At 38.5% G+C, this 15,873-nt stretch overlaps 1 protein-coding gene across 1 annotated transcript in view; it reads right to left on the bottom strand.

The window, feature by feature from the left end:
* Window positions 1–15,173, bottom strand: part of LIPH (lipase H) — a 43,902-nt gene extending 28,729 nt beyond the window's left edge. Inside the window, exon 1 of the mRNA XM_081302691.1 lies at window positions 15,049–15,173. Coding sequence (XP_081158817.1) covers window positions 15,049–15,097 — 49 coding nt within the window. The 5' untranslated portion in view covers window positions 15,098–15,173. The remainder of the gene's footprint in view (window positions 1–15,048) is intronic.
* Window positions 15,174–15,873: the final 700 nt, after the last annotated feature.

Here is a 15,873-nt window from a genome sequence, read left to right as displayed (position 1 = left end):
CAGTGAGGGGCAGGAGGGTGTCATGTGCCTGTAGTTATAGCTGGCCTACATAAGATTGCAGTGGGGAATGTGGAACTGGACTCTAACCTAGAGGAAAAAATCAGACACACAAAATGAGAAAAAAAAAAACTTTTAAAAAGTTCAATGTTATAAGTGGTATAGAAAAGCTATGAACATGCTGATCGCGGTGGCACACACCTATAATCCCAGCAGTTTAGGAAGCTGAGGCAGGAGGATTATGAGTTCAAAGCCAGCCTCAGCAATTTAGCGAGGCCCTAGCAACTCAATGAGACCCTGTCTCTAAATAAAATACAAAAAAAGGCAGGGGATATGGCTCAGTGGTTAAGTGCTCCTGGGATCAATCCCTGGTACCAAACAAGAAAGAAGAAAGGAAGAAGTGAAGAAAAACTGTGGAAATGCTCCAGACTGAAGGAGATCAAGGAGACAGAAAAAAATGAATTCAGTTCCTGGCCCTAGACTGGTTCCTGTAATGGAAGAAAAAATGCCATAAAGTAAATTATGAAATCAGTTGCAGATATGAACACATCAAATAAAAGTATTTCCTTGGTGTTAAATTAATTGAGGTTGTTAACTCTAATATGGTTATGTAAGAGAAAATCCTAATTCTTAGGATATAACTGAAGTACCCACAGTTAAAGGGTCAACTTATTCTCAAATGATTCAGAAAATATATTATAGGTGGATAGATGATAAATGATAAAGTGTATGTGGCAAAATGTTAAGAAGTGAATCTAGGGCTGGTGGTGTGGCTCAGGGCTGGAGAATGTGTTTAGCACACTCAAGGCCCCAGAGGTGAAAAGAAAAGAAACACACTTACACATTGCTGGTGAGACTGCAATTAGTACAACCACTTTCCAGAAAGCAGGATGGAGATTCCACAGAAAACTTGGAATGGAACCACCATTTGACCCAGCTATCCCACTCCTCTGTTTATACCCAAAGAACTTAAAATCAACATACTATAGTGATGCTGCCACATCAATGTTTATGGCAGCTCAATTCACAATATCTAAGCTATGGAACCAACCTAGGTGCCCTTCAACAGATGAATGGATAAAGAAAATGTGGTATATAGACACAATGGAATATTATTCAGCCATAAAAAAGAGTGATTTTATGACTTTTGCCAGTGAATGGATGGAGTAAAAACTATTGTGCTAAGTGAAATAATCCAAACCCCCAAAAATCAAAGGCTGAATGTTCTCTCTACTATGTGGAGGGAGAGGGAAGAATAAAAGCCACTGGATTAAACAAAGGGAATGAAAGGAAGGGAGGGGGTAGGAATAGGAAAGACAGTAGAATGACAGTAGAATGAAAATTTTCCATGTTCATATATGAATACATGACCAGTGAAGCTCCATATCATGTACAACCAAAGAGTGGGATCCTAAGTAATATTCCATGTATGTATAATATGTCAAAATGCACTCTGCTGGACTGGGGATACAGCTCAGTTAGTAGGGTGCTTGTCTCTCATGCACAAGGCCCTGGGTTCAATCACCAGGACCACACACACACACACACACACACACACACACACACACACAAATTCTACTGTCATGTATATCTAGACAGAACAGTTCTTTTCTTTTTAAAAAAGAAAAGAACTAATAAGTGAATCTGTGCAAATGGCTATTGGAGTTCTGTCACTTTTTCCTTTTTAATGCTTGTAGCTTTTCCACAAGTTTAAAAATATTTCCAGGGCTGGGGATGTGGCTCAAGCGGTAGTGCGCTCACCTGGAATGCGGGGGCGCTGGGTTGGATCCTCAGCACCACATAAGAATAAAATAAAGATGTGTGTCCACCGAAAACTAAAAAATAAATATTAAAAAATTCTCTCTCTCTCTCTCTCTTTAAAAAAATATTTCCAAATAAAAGGCTTAAATAGAAGAAATGAGACAGGGCCATATTAGTAATAGATGGAGGGGTGGGAAGCTGTGAATTTTGGTACCAGGAAGAGAAAGTAGATTGATCCTTAGAACTTCTGCTCAAAAGGGGATAGGTATTTTGAAATAATGAAACATCAATTTGTAAGATGAAAGAGAGGGTAGGAATGAAAAAGAGCTTTGGGATCCTTGGCTATTGAGATAGGAATTTTACTTTTGCAATATTAGATAAAACCTTGGTCAAGAACCACCATCAGGCTCCCAGACACAGTGATATAATGATTGGGAAGCTACTAGTTAAATCAGATGAATTTTTTAATTTAAATATTTATATTTAAGTTTTAGGTGGACACAATATCTTTATTTTACATTTATGTGGTGCTGAAGATGGAACCCAGTGCCTCATACATGCTAGGCGAGCGCTCTACCATTGAGCCACAACCCCAGCCCCAGGTTAATTATTTTAAAAGGTGCCATGAACCACCACCATACCACCCTCACCTGCCCTGCTTGACTGAGAGAGAACAAGTAGATAGCAAACTGGGGAGGCTCCTTCATGAGCAGACACAAGGCATGTGGATGGCCATTCTTGGAGGGAGGGAACCCCAGGGGGAAGACTATCAACTTGCAACAGGCCAACAGAAAACAAGAGGGCCACTGGTAGAGGCCTGAAATCCCAATTACTCTGAGCCTGAGGCAAGAGGATCAAAAGTTCAAGGCCAGCCTGGGAAACTTAGAGAATCCCTATGGCAAAATAAAAAAATAAAAATAGCTAGGAGGGTAGCTTAGAGGTAGAGTATTTGCCTAGCCTGTGTGAGACCTTGAGTTCATGCATGAAGAAGAAAGAGGAGGAAGAGGAGGAGGAGGAGAGAGAGGAGGAGGAGGAAGGGGAAATAAGAAGAAGGAGGAGGAGGAGAAAGAGGAAAAGGAGGAGGAGGAAGAAGAGAAGGAGAAGATGAAGAAGAAAAAGAGGAGGAGGAGGAGGGAGGTGGAGAAAAAGAATAGAGAAGGAGAAGAAGGGGAAGAGGAAGCAGAAGCAGAAAGACAAAAAAAAAAAAAAAATACCCTGAGAAACATCTATTCTGACTTCTTTCAATGAGAATTTAGGAATCATTTGCCCTGTGCCCCAATTCTCTCTGCCCCTATACTTGCATACACAGAAACTATTCCTTCCTAACTATGAGCCCCAGAACAGCCTCCATCCTCTCCTGGATGCATTTATTTGAAACCTCTTTCATATAAAAGGCTTTGGTGCTCAAGAGTGAGTGAAGAGGGCTGGGGTTGTGCCTCAGTGGTACAGCACTTACCTAGCATGTGTGAGGCCCTGGGTTCAATCCTCAGCACCAAATATAAACGAATAGATTCAATTAAGGTATTGTGTCCATCTAAAACTACTGTATACATCTATATATGTATGTGTGTGTGTGTGTGTGTGTGTGTGTTATATATAAAGAGTGAGTGAAGTTCTAAAATAGAATGAGCAAAAGAGGACCAAGATGGATAAAAGTTAAAGAGGCTTGGAAACCCTTCGCCCTCAAAAAGAGGTGCTTAATTTCAAGCCCCAAACTCAAGCACACCCGGTGAGGCGTAGGGAAGCATAACAGTGTAAACATTTCAACCTCTTTCACTTCCTCTTCCTGTACATCACTGCTCCTGAGAACGTGGACCGAAACTTGTCAGCTTGCTTGTGGAGCAAGTCTTAGAGCAAATAATTGTTCAATTAGTCATCTTATCGAACAGGAGTTGTCATAGGGTAGGGCTGAGTCTCTCAGTGTTGGCCATCAGTAAAGCTGGGCTTTGTTCCTGTTTGTGTGACTGACTCACCAAGTGGCCTAGGGAAATCATGTTGTCTCTCAGTTGCCAACTGTTTGCCCAGGGGAGGGATGCTGTTGAGAGTAATTCTGAATGACGTCATACTGGGAAAGAGATATCCCTTTCCCAAGAAGATGATTTAATTGCTAGGTCTGATCAATTTGAGCCAAATGAGCATTTTTTAGACCACTGTGTCATAAGTCATATATCTGAGTCTTTGAAAGGCTCAGAGAAGAATTGTGAAATTTGGGGACAGAGTTGTTTTTCAGCAACAACTGCCAACTTCAGTATCTAGGAATAGTTTGGCCAACATCCTGGACTGACTTAGTCTTTCGTAGCAGCTCTTAAAATTGATAGGCATTGAAAGGTACCAAGGACAGAACAAATAGATTTTTAGTTTTCATTTGAGAGAACCATCCTGACATCATATATTTTTTAAATGTCCTAGCTATTTCTGTAATGGCACTGTGCCCGGAGAAGTGTGTTATAAGTAATGCATGAAAAACAGTAGATTTTTCTTGTTTCTTTCTCTCAGTTTAAATGATGTAAGAGCTTTCTATGTATTATCTCTTGTCTTCTGAGAGCGTATGTATTTCATTTGATGGTCTTTTTTGTTGTTGTTGGTTTTGTTTTTTTGTTTTGTTGGGTTTTTGTTTGTTTATTTTGGCATTGGGGATGGAACACAGGGCCTTGTGCGTGCTAAGCAAGTGCTCTACCACTGAGCTGCATTCCCAGCCCAAGAGTCCAACTTATGCTAGGTTCTATGTCAGGAAACATTTTAGAAGGAATGTCAGGCATTCGTAAAATAAAACACACAAATCAATATAAAATTGCTACCTGTGATAATGAGCCATATCAAAGATACTGTGTGAAATGAGAACTCAAAGAGGGCCCTTGGGGGGCTAGAGATGTGGCTCAAGCGGTAGCACGATCGCCTGGCATGCGTGCGGCCTGGGTTCGATCCTCAGCACCACATACCAACAAAGATGTTGTGTCCGCCGAAAACTAAAAAATAAATATTAAAATTCTCTCTCTCTCTCTCTCTCTCTCTCTCTCTCTCTCTCTCTCTCTCTCTCTCTTTCTCTCTCTCTCCCCCCCTCTATCTTAAAAAAAAAATGCCTGGGTTTCCTTTGTTTTTTAAAAAAAAGAGGGCCCTTGGCCTGACTTAGGGATCCCAAATTTTTTTCTCTTACATCATCTGGAAATAATGTATCTCACTGTGGAAATTTTTTAAAAGAATAATGAAAGTATAATAATATCAAAGTATAATAACATCACACTCAGGCAAATTCAGATTCTCCAAACTACTAAGCCTTAGTGTCACAGATTTTTCCATTACCTAAACTTAAAGTTACATCCTTCTTTATTTTAATGTACTTCTTTTGCCTTGAATATCACCAAATCATATTTTTACCATAACTCTACCCTCTTTTTGTTGACATTCACCTGGCATGTCTTTATTTATCCTTTTTACCTTTTAAATCCTTTCGTTTTAAGGCATTTTATGTTAAACCTCTAGTTCAGCTCTATTTTATGACCCAACAAAGAGCCTTTAAAAAAAGCCATAGGTGAGTTTATCTCATTGACTTTTATTGGCAGACATAATGGTGGCCATAGAAGTGCCTTGCTCTGCCTTCAAGAGAGCTTTCTGTAGAAAGCACAAAGGCCAGGCACCATGGGCATGCCTATGGGTCCATCTACTAGGTAAATTGAGGCAGGAAGATTGCCTGGGCAATTTAGCAAGACCTGTCTCTAAATAAATCTGTAGGAAGCACAGTTGAGTGGGTCCATGGCCTCCAGCTGCTCCACAGCATTAATATGGAAGCCATGGCTCCCCCAGGCCACTCCCAGCAGGTGACTGAGCACTGTGGGGTCACCTGTGCCAGGTCAGGCAGGCCATTCCTGCCCCAAGTAGGGTTCCTCTAACCAGTTACTTAGGCTCAGGGACTTCCCATCAGTCTAGCTGAAAAGTACTCTCAGAACCGTGTGCTGGGGTCTGAGGCTTTTACTGTCCAATCCTTGATTTCCTCTCTTCTTTCCCAGCTGCCAGGCCTGCCTCACGGTGCAAAGGCTCTCTGCCCACTCCTGCGCCCTCCTCCCTTATGCTTCACGTGCAGTCCCTCCAATAGCTCTCTTGCCCATCCAATCCCATCTTGGTGTCTGCTTCTCAGAGGACCCGAATAGACAAGTCAAATTACTACTGTGATGCTTTATTTGCTGGCTTTAGTGCCTTCTAGATTCACTATCATTTGCTATATAGACTGTCCTCTTTTGAGGTTTGTTTATTTTTTATTTATGTATTCTTCCTTATGTTGTGAAGTTTATGCTCTGTTTTAATTCTTCTGGTATTTACATTTATGACTTTATATGAAATATTTAAAATGATATGTCTTGAAGACTCAAATGTATGGGCTATATGTCAGAAGTAAACCACATGCAGAATTGCTGCAGATTAGATATGTTTATCAAGACTGTTATCCACTAGCGTAATCCCTGGCAAGATTTTTGAGTATCTGAAAAACTATTTCAGCCAGGTGCAGTTGTACATACCAGTTATCCCAGCCACTGGAGAGGCTGAAGCAGGAGGATTACAAATTTGAGATCCTGTCTCAAAAGTAAAAAGTAAAAAGGGCTGGGAATGGAGCTCAGTGATAGAGCCCCCCTGGGTTCTGTCAAAAAAAAAAAAAAAAAAAACTACAAACAAACAAAAAAAATCAAAACTGCATTTCAGACTGTCTTGGAGCATGTTCTGGCTTCTACCATGTGTTCTGCTGCCGATCTTTGCCAGAACAATTCTTTCCTTTCTCTGCCCTTGTCCTTACTGTAGTAACCTGAGATAGTATCTAGTTATCCTCTGTTATAAATGACAAGGACATTAATACATTTATATTTCTCCCCACCAACTGAATTGCTACCTCCTGACTTTCATTAGTTATAAAATTATTTGTAGTTCATCTGACAATTCCTTTGTAGTTTTAAAATAAACATCTAAGTGTCTATATATTGGGGCATCAATCACAGATAATTTCTGTTCTATTTACTGAAGCTGTTCTATCTATTCATTCTCTACCAGGAAAAAAATGAGAAAGTTAATATACTTCTATTGCCTCTCATATCCTCCCTGACCCTCTTTCAAAACATACTCTTGCACAAACATAACCTTTTTTTCCCCCATTGTCAAAGTACAGTCAATCCTCATGATTTGCAGATTTCAGATCCACAAATTTATTTGTAATCCCCGAATCCTTCATGGACATGCACAGAGTAGCAAACAATTTGAACCACCTGACATGCAACCTTTCTGCTGAGGTTGAACAAAGTAATGTTCTACTTTGTGTGCTTCAGTTTTCCCATTCTAAGGAACATCCTTTTCAGCCACTTAGTAAGAGTCAATTAGTATCACATTTTTTGCTTCCTGAACTACCCACAAATATTTAAGTCCTGGCAAGGATTTTCAGCCATCTTGGTTATTTCATGGCTTATAATGGCACCCAAAGAACTGAAATGCTGTCTAATTTTTTTATGTGTGTGGGGGGTACTAGGGATTGAACACAGGGGCATTTTGCCACTGAGCCACATCCCCAGCCTTTTCATTATTATTATTATTATTATTATTACTTATTTATTTATTCATTTTGAGATAAAGCCTTCCTAAATTGCTGAAGCTGGCCTTGAATTTGCTATCTTCCTGTCTCAGCCTCCCAAATTACTGAGATTACAGGCATGTACCACCATGCCCAGTTCTAAATAAACAGTTTTGGAGGAATACATGGAATATATCTTATCCTGGACCACGTTACAAATTAGTTTAATCTCCTTAGGGGCAAGTTAAAGTACAAGAAAAATAAAGTTTCTAAAAGCTCTATCATAAAAATATATGACTGTATATAGAAAGTCCTGTGTTATTCAGTCTGTACATACACCTGTGTCAATGCTCATAAACTGCCTAACAAGAAAATGAAGGTGGCCTGGGCCCAGGACAGAGTTGATTGGAAACATTTCCCACTGCACAATAACTTGGGGTTAGAAAATAAAAAATAGACTTTTAAGCAAAATTTTGAAATTTTGTTCATTATGCATTTATTAACATTGAATTTGATTTTATAAAATATTGAATTAAAAATCACTTATCTACATTGCTGAATCTTGGCACCCTCCTCTCTTTACAGTTTGAAACTGAGCTGAGGCACAGTGACACATGCCTGTAATCCCAGCATTTTGGGAGGCTGAGGCAGGAGGATTGCAAATACAAGACCCTAAGTAACTTAGTGAGACTCTGTCTCAAAAAAAGGAGGGGGCGGCGCTGGGAATGTATTTCAGTGTTTAAGCAACCCCAGGTTAAATCCCCAGTAGGAAGGAGGAGGAGGAGGAGGAGGAGGAGGAGGAAGGGGAGGGGAGAGAAGGGGGAGGGGGAGGAAAGAAAAAAATAGAGTTTGTATCTGGTGAGTGCCACTTAACTCACAGCTCTCACTTTATCTATCTCACCCTGATCCTGGTCCTGCTGTCTAGATTGTTAAAAGAATTACAGCTAATGTCCATGAGGTCTCCAGAGTACATGGTAGATGCTAAAAAATTAGCAATCGTTGATGATAAACTTCCTCAGAGGTTTCTCTCTCTCTCTCTCTCTCTCTCTCTCTCTCTCTCTCTCTCTCTCTCTCTCATATCTTTATTATTTATTTATTTATTGAGAGAGAATTTTTAAATTTTTTTTTTTGTTAGTTTTCGGCGGACACAACAACTTTGTATGTGGTGCTGAGAATCGAATCCGGGCCGCTCGCATGCCAGGCGAGTGTGCTACCGTTTGAGCCACATCCCCAGCCCTATTTATTTATTATTATTATTTAATGTAGTGCTGAGGATTGAACCCAGGGCCTCACATGTACGAGGCAAGCACTCTACCACTGAGCCACAACCCCAACCCTACCAGAGGTCTCTTAAGAAAACTAAATGATGAAAAATTGTGCTCTACATGTGTAACATGAAATGAATTGCATTCTGCCATCATGTATTACAAATTAGAATACATAAGTAATTTAATAAAAAAAGAAGACTAAATGAAATAATGTAAGTAAATTTCATGGCATCTGATGTGTAACAGATAATCAATAAATATTTATTCTTTCCCTTCTGTCATTTTAGTTTCCTTAACTAAGGATAACTAAAGCTCTTTTTTTTTAAATATTCTTTTTTTTTAAGAGAGAGTGAGGGGAGAGAGAGAGAGAGAGAGAGAGAGAATTTTAATATTTATTTTTTAGTTTTCGGCGGACACAACATCTTTGTTTGTATGTGGTGCTGAGGATCGAACCCAGGCCGCACGCATGCCAGGCGATCGTGCTACTGCTTGAGCCACATCCCCAACCCCATAACTAAAGCTCTATGAACCTATATACAGGTGGCAGTGCTTCTGCTTGGTCAAAGCACTAGACTAGGAATCTGAGACCTAGGTTTGTTATTTGCTCATGAACAGGGTTTAAAAAGTGTCCCAACATGTTTCTCATGCTAAAGTGAAAGAGTAATTCTTCATTCCCTTGAGATTTAGCTAACTTCTAGCATTCCTTTTAGACTTAAATTCTGATTGGCAAGCTAGCTGATTTGATGATACAAGAGAACTCTACTTGCTTACAAAAAAAAAAAAGTAGTCTCTCGTTTCTAAAGAGATTTTCCTTCAAAAATGGGGAATGTAGTGTAGTTCAGTGGTAGAGTGCATGTTTGGCACGCATGAGATGCCAAGTTCATCCCCACCACCACTAAAAACAACAACAAATTTCCAGAACAATCTTACTAACCAAAATCAACAATTCATACCTTAAAAAATAAATATAACAAAAAATTAAAAATGTTTTATTTTAATTGAAAGACCTAAAATAACCATAATTAATTTTTATAATTAAAATGCTGATCAGATAAGGGTTGTGTCACCTTAATGCAAGCACTTTTGTTTTTTCTGCTAATTAGATATCCTCTAGCTAATAAACGTGGTTCAACATGCTGCAACAGGTTGAACCTCATTCCCAGCACCAAAAAGAAAATATAAAACAAAACAAAACAAAAAACAGGATGAATAAATGAAAGAAGTCAGCCAAAAAAGACCATATATTATGATTCCATTCCTATGAAATGTCCAGAATAGGGAAATATATAGAGACAGAAAGTAGATTAATGATTGTTGAGGACTGAAGACAGAGCTAGATGGGGTATGATAACTAAATGTCACTGACAGGTTTCCTTTCTGCAGTCATGATTTTTTTTTCCTTTAGTGCTAGACAGTAAATCCAGGGCCTCCTGCAGGCTAGGCAAGTGCTCTTCTACTGAGCTAAGTCCCCAGCTGGAACTGTACACTTTAGATGAATCATACTGTATAGGAATTAGACTTCTATAAAGCTGTTAAGGACTGGAGATGTAATTCAGGGATAGAACAGGAGGCCCTGGGTTCAATCCCTGGTATTGATGATGATGAAGATGATGATGATGATAGCAACAAGAAGTTATTTAAAAATGGTTCCTGCCAGGTTGCTGGTTTATGCTTATAAACCCAGTGACTTTAGGAGCCTGAGGCAGGAGGCTGAGGCAGGAAGATCACAAATTCAAAATCAGCCTTAGCAACTTATCAGGCCCTGAGCAACTTACCAGAGACTCTATCTCAAAAAAAAAAAAAAAAAAAGGGCTGGGAATGTGGCTTAGTGGTTTAATGCCTCTGGGTTCAATACCCAGTACACGCCCCCCAGTGCAAATACACATATGTAGTTCCTAAATCCAACACAGTGGCACACACTATAGTCCCAGATACTTGAGAGGCTGTGGCAAGATCACTTTAGCCCAGGAGTTCAAAGCCAGCCTGGGAAACATAGAGATCCCATTTCAAAAAAACAAAAATATAGTTCTTATAATTTCATGGAAAAACCAAAATGGAGGCAGGAATAGGGGAGATCTATTGAAAGTAACTAAGGGCAAAAGTTTTACTTTTTCTGTCAAAACAGACCTAGGCTTTCAGTTTTCCAACACATTCTTTTTCCCCTGCAGGCTGAGGTTGACAGACCCTCGCTCTCTCCCACTGTAGGTCCAATAAAGTCCCTAATCTTGATTAGGTGGATCCCAATCAGATAGAAAACTGATTCCCTGAGGTAAGACTAGTCGCTGACAACCCCTCTCCCTTTCCAAAGAAACTTCCTGGGTATCCTTTTGCTGTGTCTTCACAGGGTGCACTGCCCTAGAGCTAAATACAGCTGCCTCAGCCTCATCCCACTCAGCCCTGGCTTTTTAACTCCTACCTATTTTTGGAGGAACTGATTACATTCCCCATTTTTGAAGGAGAATCTCTTTAGAAACAAGAGACTACTTATATCCATAATGGTTCTGTAAAAACAGAAGATGGAATTGAGGGGAAAAAAATAACTTCTTGAGATGCCCCCATGTGTCAGGGTGAAAGAAAATCTCTGTGATTCTCTGGGAGTCAGTAGATAAAGGTAGGATCACTGTGAGCCTCTGAGCATGGCTGAGTCAGCTTATTATTAAAAAAAAACAAAAAACAAAAAACGAAGCTTTCAGGCTGGCTGCAGGGGTGCAGGCCTGTAATCCTAGTAATTTAGGAGCCTGAGGCAAGAGGTTCACAAATTCAAGGCCAGCTTCTATAATTTGGTGAGGCCCTACCTCAAAACAAAAAGGGCTGGGAATATAGCTCAGTGGTAGAGCACTCTTGGGATTCAATCCCCAGTACCAAAAAAAAAAAAAAAAAAAAAGGTGTCCCAGGCTAGATTGTGAAGGGATTGCATGGTCAAGTCTAGTGGAATACTTCTTATTTCTCTTTTACTCAGGACAGAGATGGGGAAGAAGCACAGAGGCAGAATATCTTCTTGATTCCAAGGATACCTCTTTTTTTAATAGTCCGTTTTATTTGGGGGTAGGGGGATACAACCCTGAAAACAAGACCAATGCCAGATTTTCTCATTCTTATCTCTCTCATCCCCCCCACCCCGCCACGCCACGTATTGGGTAGGGACACTCTACCACTGATCTACATCCCCAGCGCTTTTCAGAGTGAAAAATAAAAAATGTATTTTGAGACAGGGTCCAACAAAATTGCTGAGGCTGCCCTCCAACTTGCGGTCCTCCTGCCTCAGCCTCCCAAGTAGCTGGGATTACCAACGTGTGTCACCGCACCTGGCTCACTCTTATTAATCATGTGCATAAATCCGCCCATTTACATCCCCAAACTCACTTTGCCTCCACGTAACAGAAAGATGAGTCACGTGCCAAAACCTTACAAGTCATTTGACATTTCCAGTATCTGAGAAAGTAGTTCCCTAATTGGGGCACTACAAGTAGATTCCCCTTAGTGCTTCCCTGTAATCCCTGTTCCTCAAGAGGCTGAAGCAAAGAGGATGGAGAGAGGCCAGCCCAGGAAACATAGTGAGACTCCATCTCAAAAAAAAAAAAAAAAAAAAAAATGTAAAAAGTAGTCCCCCCCCCTTCCAGTTTCTGTTACCCCATATACCATGGTCTCAAAATAATAGTACAATATGGTAAGATATTTTGAGAGGACATTCACAAACTTTGGTTACAGTATATAATTGAACTACTTTATAATGTCTCACTGTGCATAATTTATAATTAAACTTTATCATAGGGTTGTATGTGCAGAAAAAATTTAGTACTATCTGCGGTTTCACGCATCCACTAAATGTTTTCAAACATTATCCCCCAAGGATCAGGGAGAATTACCTTAAGCTGTTTTCTCTGGAAAAATATCTACCAAGTTTTACCCAGTTGCCATAGGCCAAAATATAGTAGCCAAGTAAAATTTAAATATACTTACAACAAACAGCCTTAATTTAGAACAATATTTATCAACATACATTCCTTGGACTATCTGCAGCTGAAAACCTTCAGCTTGTATTAAGAATGCAGATTCTAGGGATCTCTCCCAGACCCGCTGAGTCTGGACCTTTGAGGATAGAGTATCTCCCCAGGTGGTTCTAGTACACTTTAAAAGGTAGCTACCCATTGCTTTGTTCACAGGTAAAATTAGGGCAAACATTCCTAGCATAACTTCCAAAGAGATAAAACAAAGATCTCTGAAGGTGGATGACTTGTGACCTTGGGATTTCTGACTCCCAGTTTAATATTTGCTCATTTTTCAACTGCAAAACAAAAGAAGGGAGAAACCAAAAGTCAAAGTATTTGTATATACATTAATATACAAAATAACTTCTGATATTGGTTGCATGAATAACACTCTCCCCAGCCAAAGGTCCAAGTTCTGGTTTTGTATTCACTGAGAAATCTAGTTTTAGCTTGCGGCTATAATTTTTTTTTTCTTCTAGCTATAGTTAATTGTTTTTTATCTTTGCTTAGATTCTATCATGCTGCAGTGACATTTTTCTGGAGTCTTTGAAGATTTTTCTGCCTGTGGGGATAGTCCGGATTCTCCCTTGAATGCATATTCCTTGCTTGAGATAGCCCCCATTCCCCCTTGAATATATATCTGCTTTCTTAAAATAAACCCCTGTCAATACCTTTGGAAAAGAAAAGAAAGAATAATAGAATCATCTGAAACAAACTTCATTTAGGAGGAGATGTTAAGTAAAAAGATGGGTCATAAGCCAGGGGAGGTGGTGCAGCCCAGTAATCCCAGTGATTTGGGAGGCTGAGGCAGGAGGGTCATAAGTTCAAGGCCAGCCTCAGCAATTTAGGGATACCTGTCTCAAAAAATAAAAAGGACTGGGGATATAGCTCAGTGGTAGAGCACCCCTGAATTCAATCCCCAGTATTACCTCCCAAAAAAAGACAGGTTAAAAAAATTAAGTTGTCATTGTTCCAAATTTGCACTAGATATATATATAAGAAACTACCCACAACACCAACACCACAGGTTTTTGTGTTAGGATTAGCCTTCTTTCCCATAAGATATCCCCAAATTTATGTTCAATTTTTAAATTTAAAAATGATAATATACATCTCAAAATGCTGACTTCTCAGTTAAAAATTTCATCATAAGTATAATTTTAATTTATTAAAATCTCAAAAGCATTATTAAGAAAAATGTATTTATACACCAAAATCCTAATAATGTATTTTAAATTATTCATTTCCCGTTTAACTTGTATTTACAGGCATACCTACAAGTTTTTAACATAGTGATAGTTTACAAACTTGAGTTGTTTTTTTCTGCTTTGTACTATTTTTAAAACATGTTTGCACATTTCTACAGAGCACCAGAATTATTTTAAAGGTTACTTTTAAAAAATCAAGCTGATATTTATACTTTATCCATTCCTGTAAGTAAGAACATTTCTGTTGTATCTAGTTCCAAGTTACTATAAGCAACATAATTAGAATTATCTCTGCATATGAAGCTTTTTTAATTTTTGTCCTCCTGGGGTCCAACCCAGGGTCTCTCAGATGCTAGATAAGAACTTTGCCACTGAGCTATATCCCTTTTTTTCTTGTAAAAGTTATTACTTCAAGATTCCTAGAAATTTATTACTTTAAATTCCCAGCACTGGTTTTATAAGTTCAAAAGTTATGACCATCTTTATGAATCTTAATATATAACATATTTTCCCCTTGCTATTCAAAAATTACACCAGTCTTCATTACCACAAGCTATATGAAAAAGAATCAAATTCCTAAAAAGGCTGACAGGTACAGGTTTTTTTTTGTTTTTTTTTTTTTTCATTTCAGCATTTCACCTTATTTTTGTTCCTTTACCACATATATTTGTGTTTTAATTTTTATTTCTTCATTATGATTAATACTTTAAAAATCATCAATGTGATAGTTACCATTGTATAAACTTTATGTATATAAAATTATATTTTATAAGAGCAATTTAAATATTCCCTTAATAAGTGAAAGCATTAAAAACCCATCCTGTACATGTTGGATACAAAAAAACAAATTTTTAAATTTCCAGGAAGTACTGGTTGGGAGCGTAGTTCAGGGGTAAAGTGCTTGCCAAGAATGCTTCAAGGCATTGGGTTTGATCCCCAGCTTCTCAAAAATAAATAAATACATAAATAACTTTCCAGATAATAAGAGATCTCATTTCATAGAAGGAAAAAAAGCACAAAAATTTTAGCTATGAGAGAAAATATATTTTCCTATACTTTTAGCATATTTAACATTTGTACAAAAGTTAATGTTTAAAAGATTCTTTAATTATCGAGAAAAAAAATATCTTCAAGATTAGAAAGTGCATTTAACCTCCCGTCTTCCTTAAAAATGATCCCATAGAACTTCAAAAGTTCACTGAAGGAAATGGCATGATAAATGCAAGATGACTACTACTATTTTTTAAATACTTAAGAAAACCATTCATTAAATGACCTACCTGGTCTCACCAAGCACGTCAAACTGATGAGTAAGAATAATCTCAGCATATGGAACTGCAGAGAGCGTGGGTCACATTCACAGAAGGTTAATTTACTTCGCAGAGCCTTAGAATTTTCACTTCGGGGTTTTGCTCACAGTGAGCTCAGATATCTAATCCAGAGGTGTGGTGACAACAGGAAGTTCCCAAGGGACAGACTGTAGCCCTGTCTCGCCCTGTCCTTGACTCCTCCTCCTTTCAATAAAAGGTCAGGTACTTTCAACCTTACACATTTTATGCATATTAAGATATTATAATTTGTATTTGCCAAATGACGAGTTGAAAATAGTTTCATTCTTTGTGGGCGGTTTATTAGCTGTTTGGCTTGGTATGTTGAAATCAAGTGTGTCTTGAAATCTTCCCCTGGCCAACTCCTTGTGAATGAAATGCCAACTGCATTTAGGATTCTGTTGGCCTGTGTGTACAAAACCATTTTTATGTTAATTCATGCATTCATTCCTTATAGGGCAGTCTTATTTATTTTTAAGCACATTTCATTAGGACCAATTACATATCCATATTTGTAAAATATATCTGTTTCATATTAAAGGAAACTTTTTTTGTACTGTATTACATATCTTTATTTTATTTTGTTCCCTCCAGAGTTCTGATCTCTAAAGTTCTTCTCTTTTGGGGACTGGGATTGTAGCTCAGTGGTAGAGCGCTTGCCTAGCATGTGTGAGGCACTAGGTTCAATCCTCAGTACCACATAAATAAATAAAGGTATAGTGTCCATCTACAACTAAAAAAAAAATTAAATAAAGTTCTCTTTTTAAAGGAAAAGTA

This window comes from Spermophilus citellus, assembly GCF_964194105.1.
Source record: "Spermophilus citellus genome assembly, chromosome: 7".
Lineage (NCBI taxonomy): Eukaryota > Metazoa > Chordata > Mammalia > Rodentia > Sciuridae > Spermophilus > Spermophilus citellus.
This window is presented reverse-complemented; position numbering and strand designations above follow the sequence as displayed.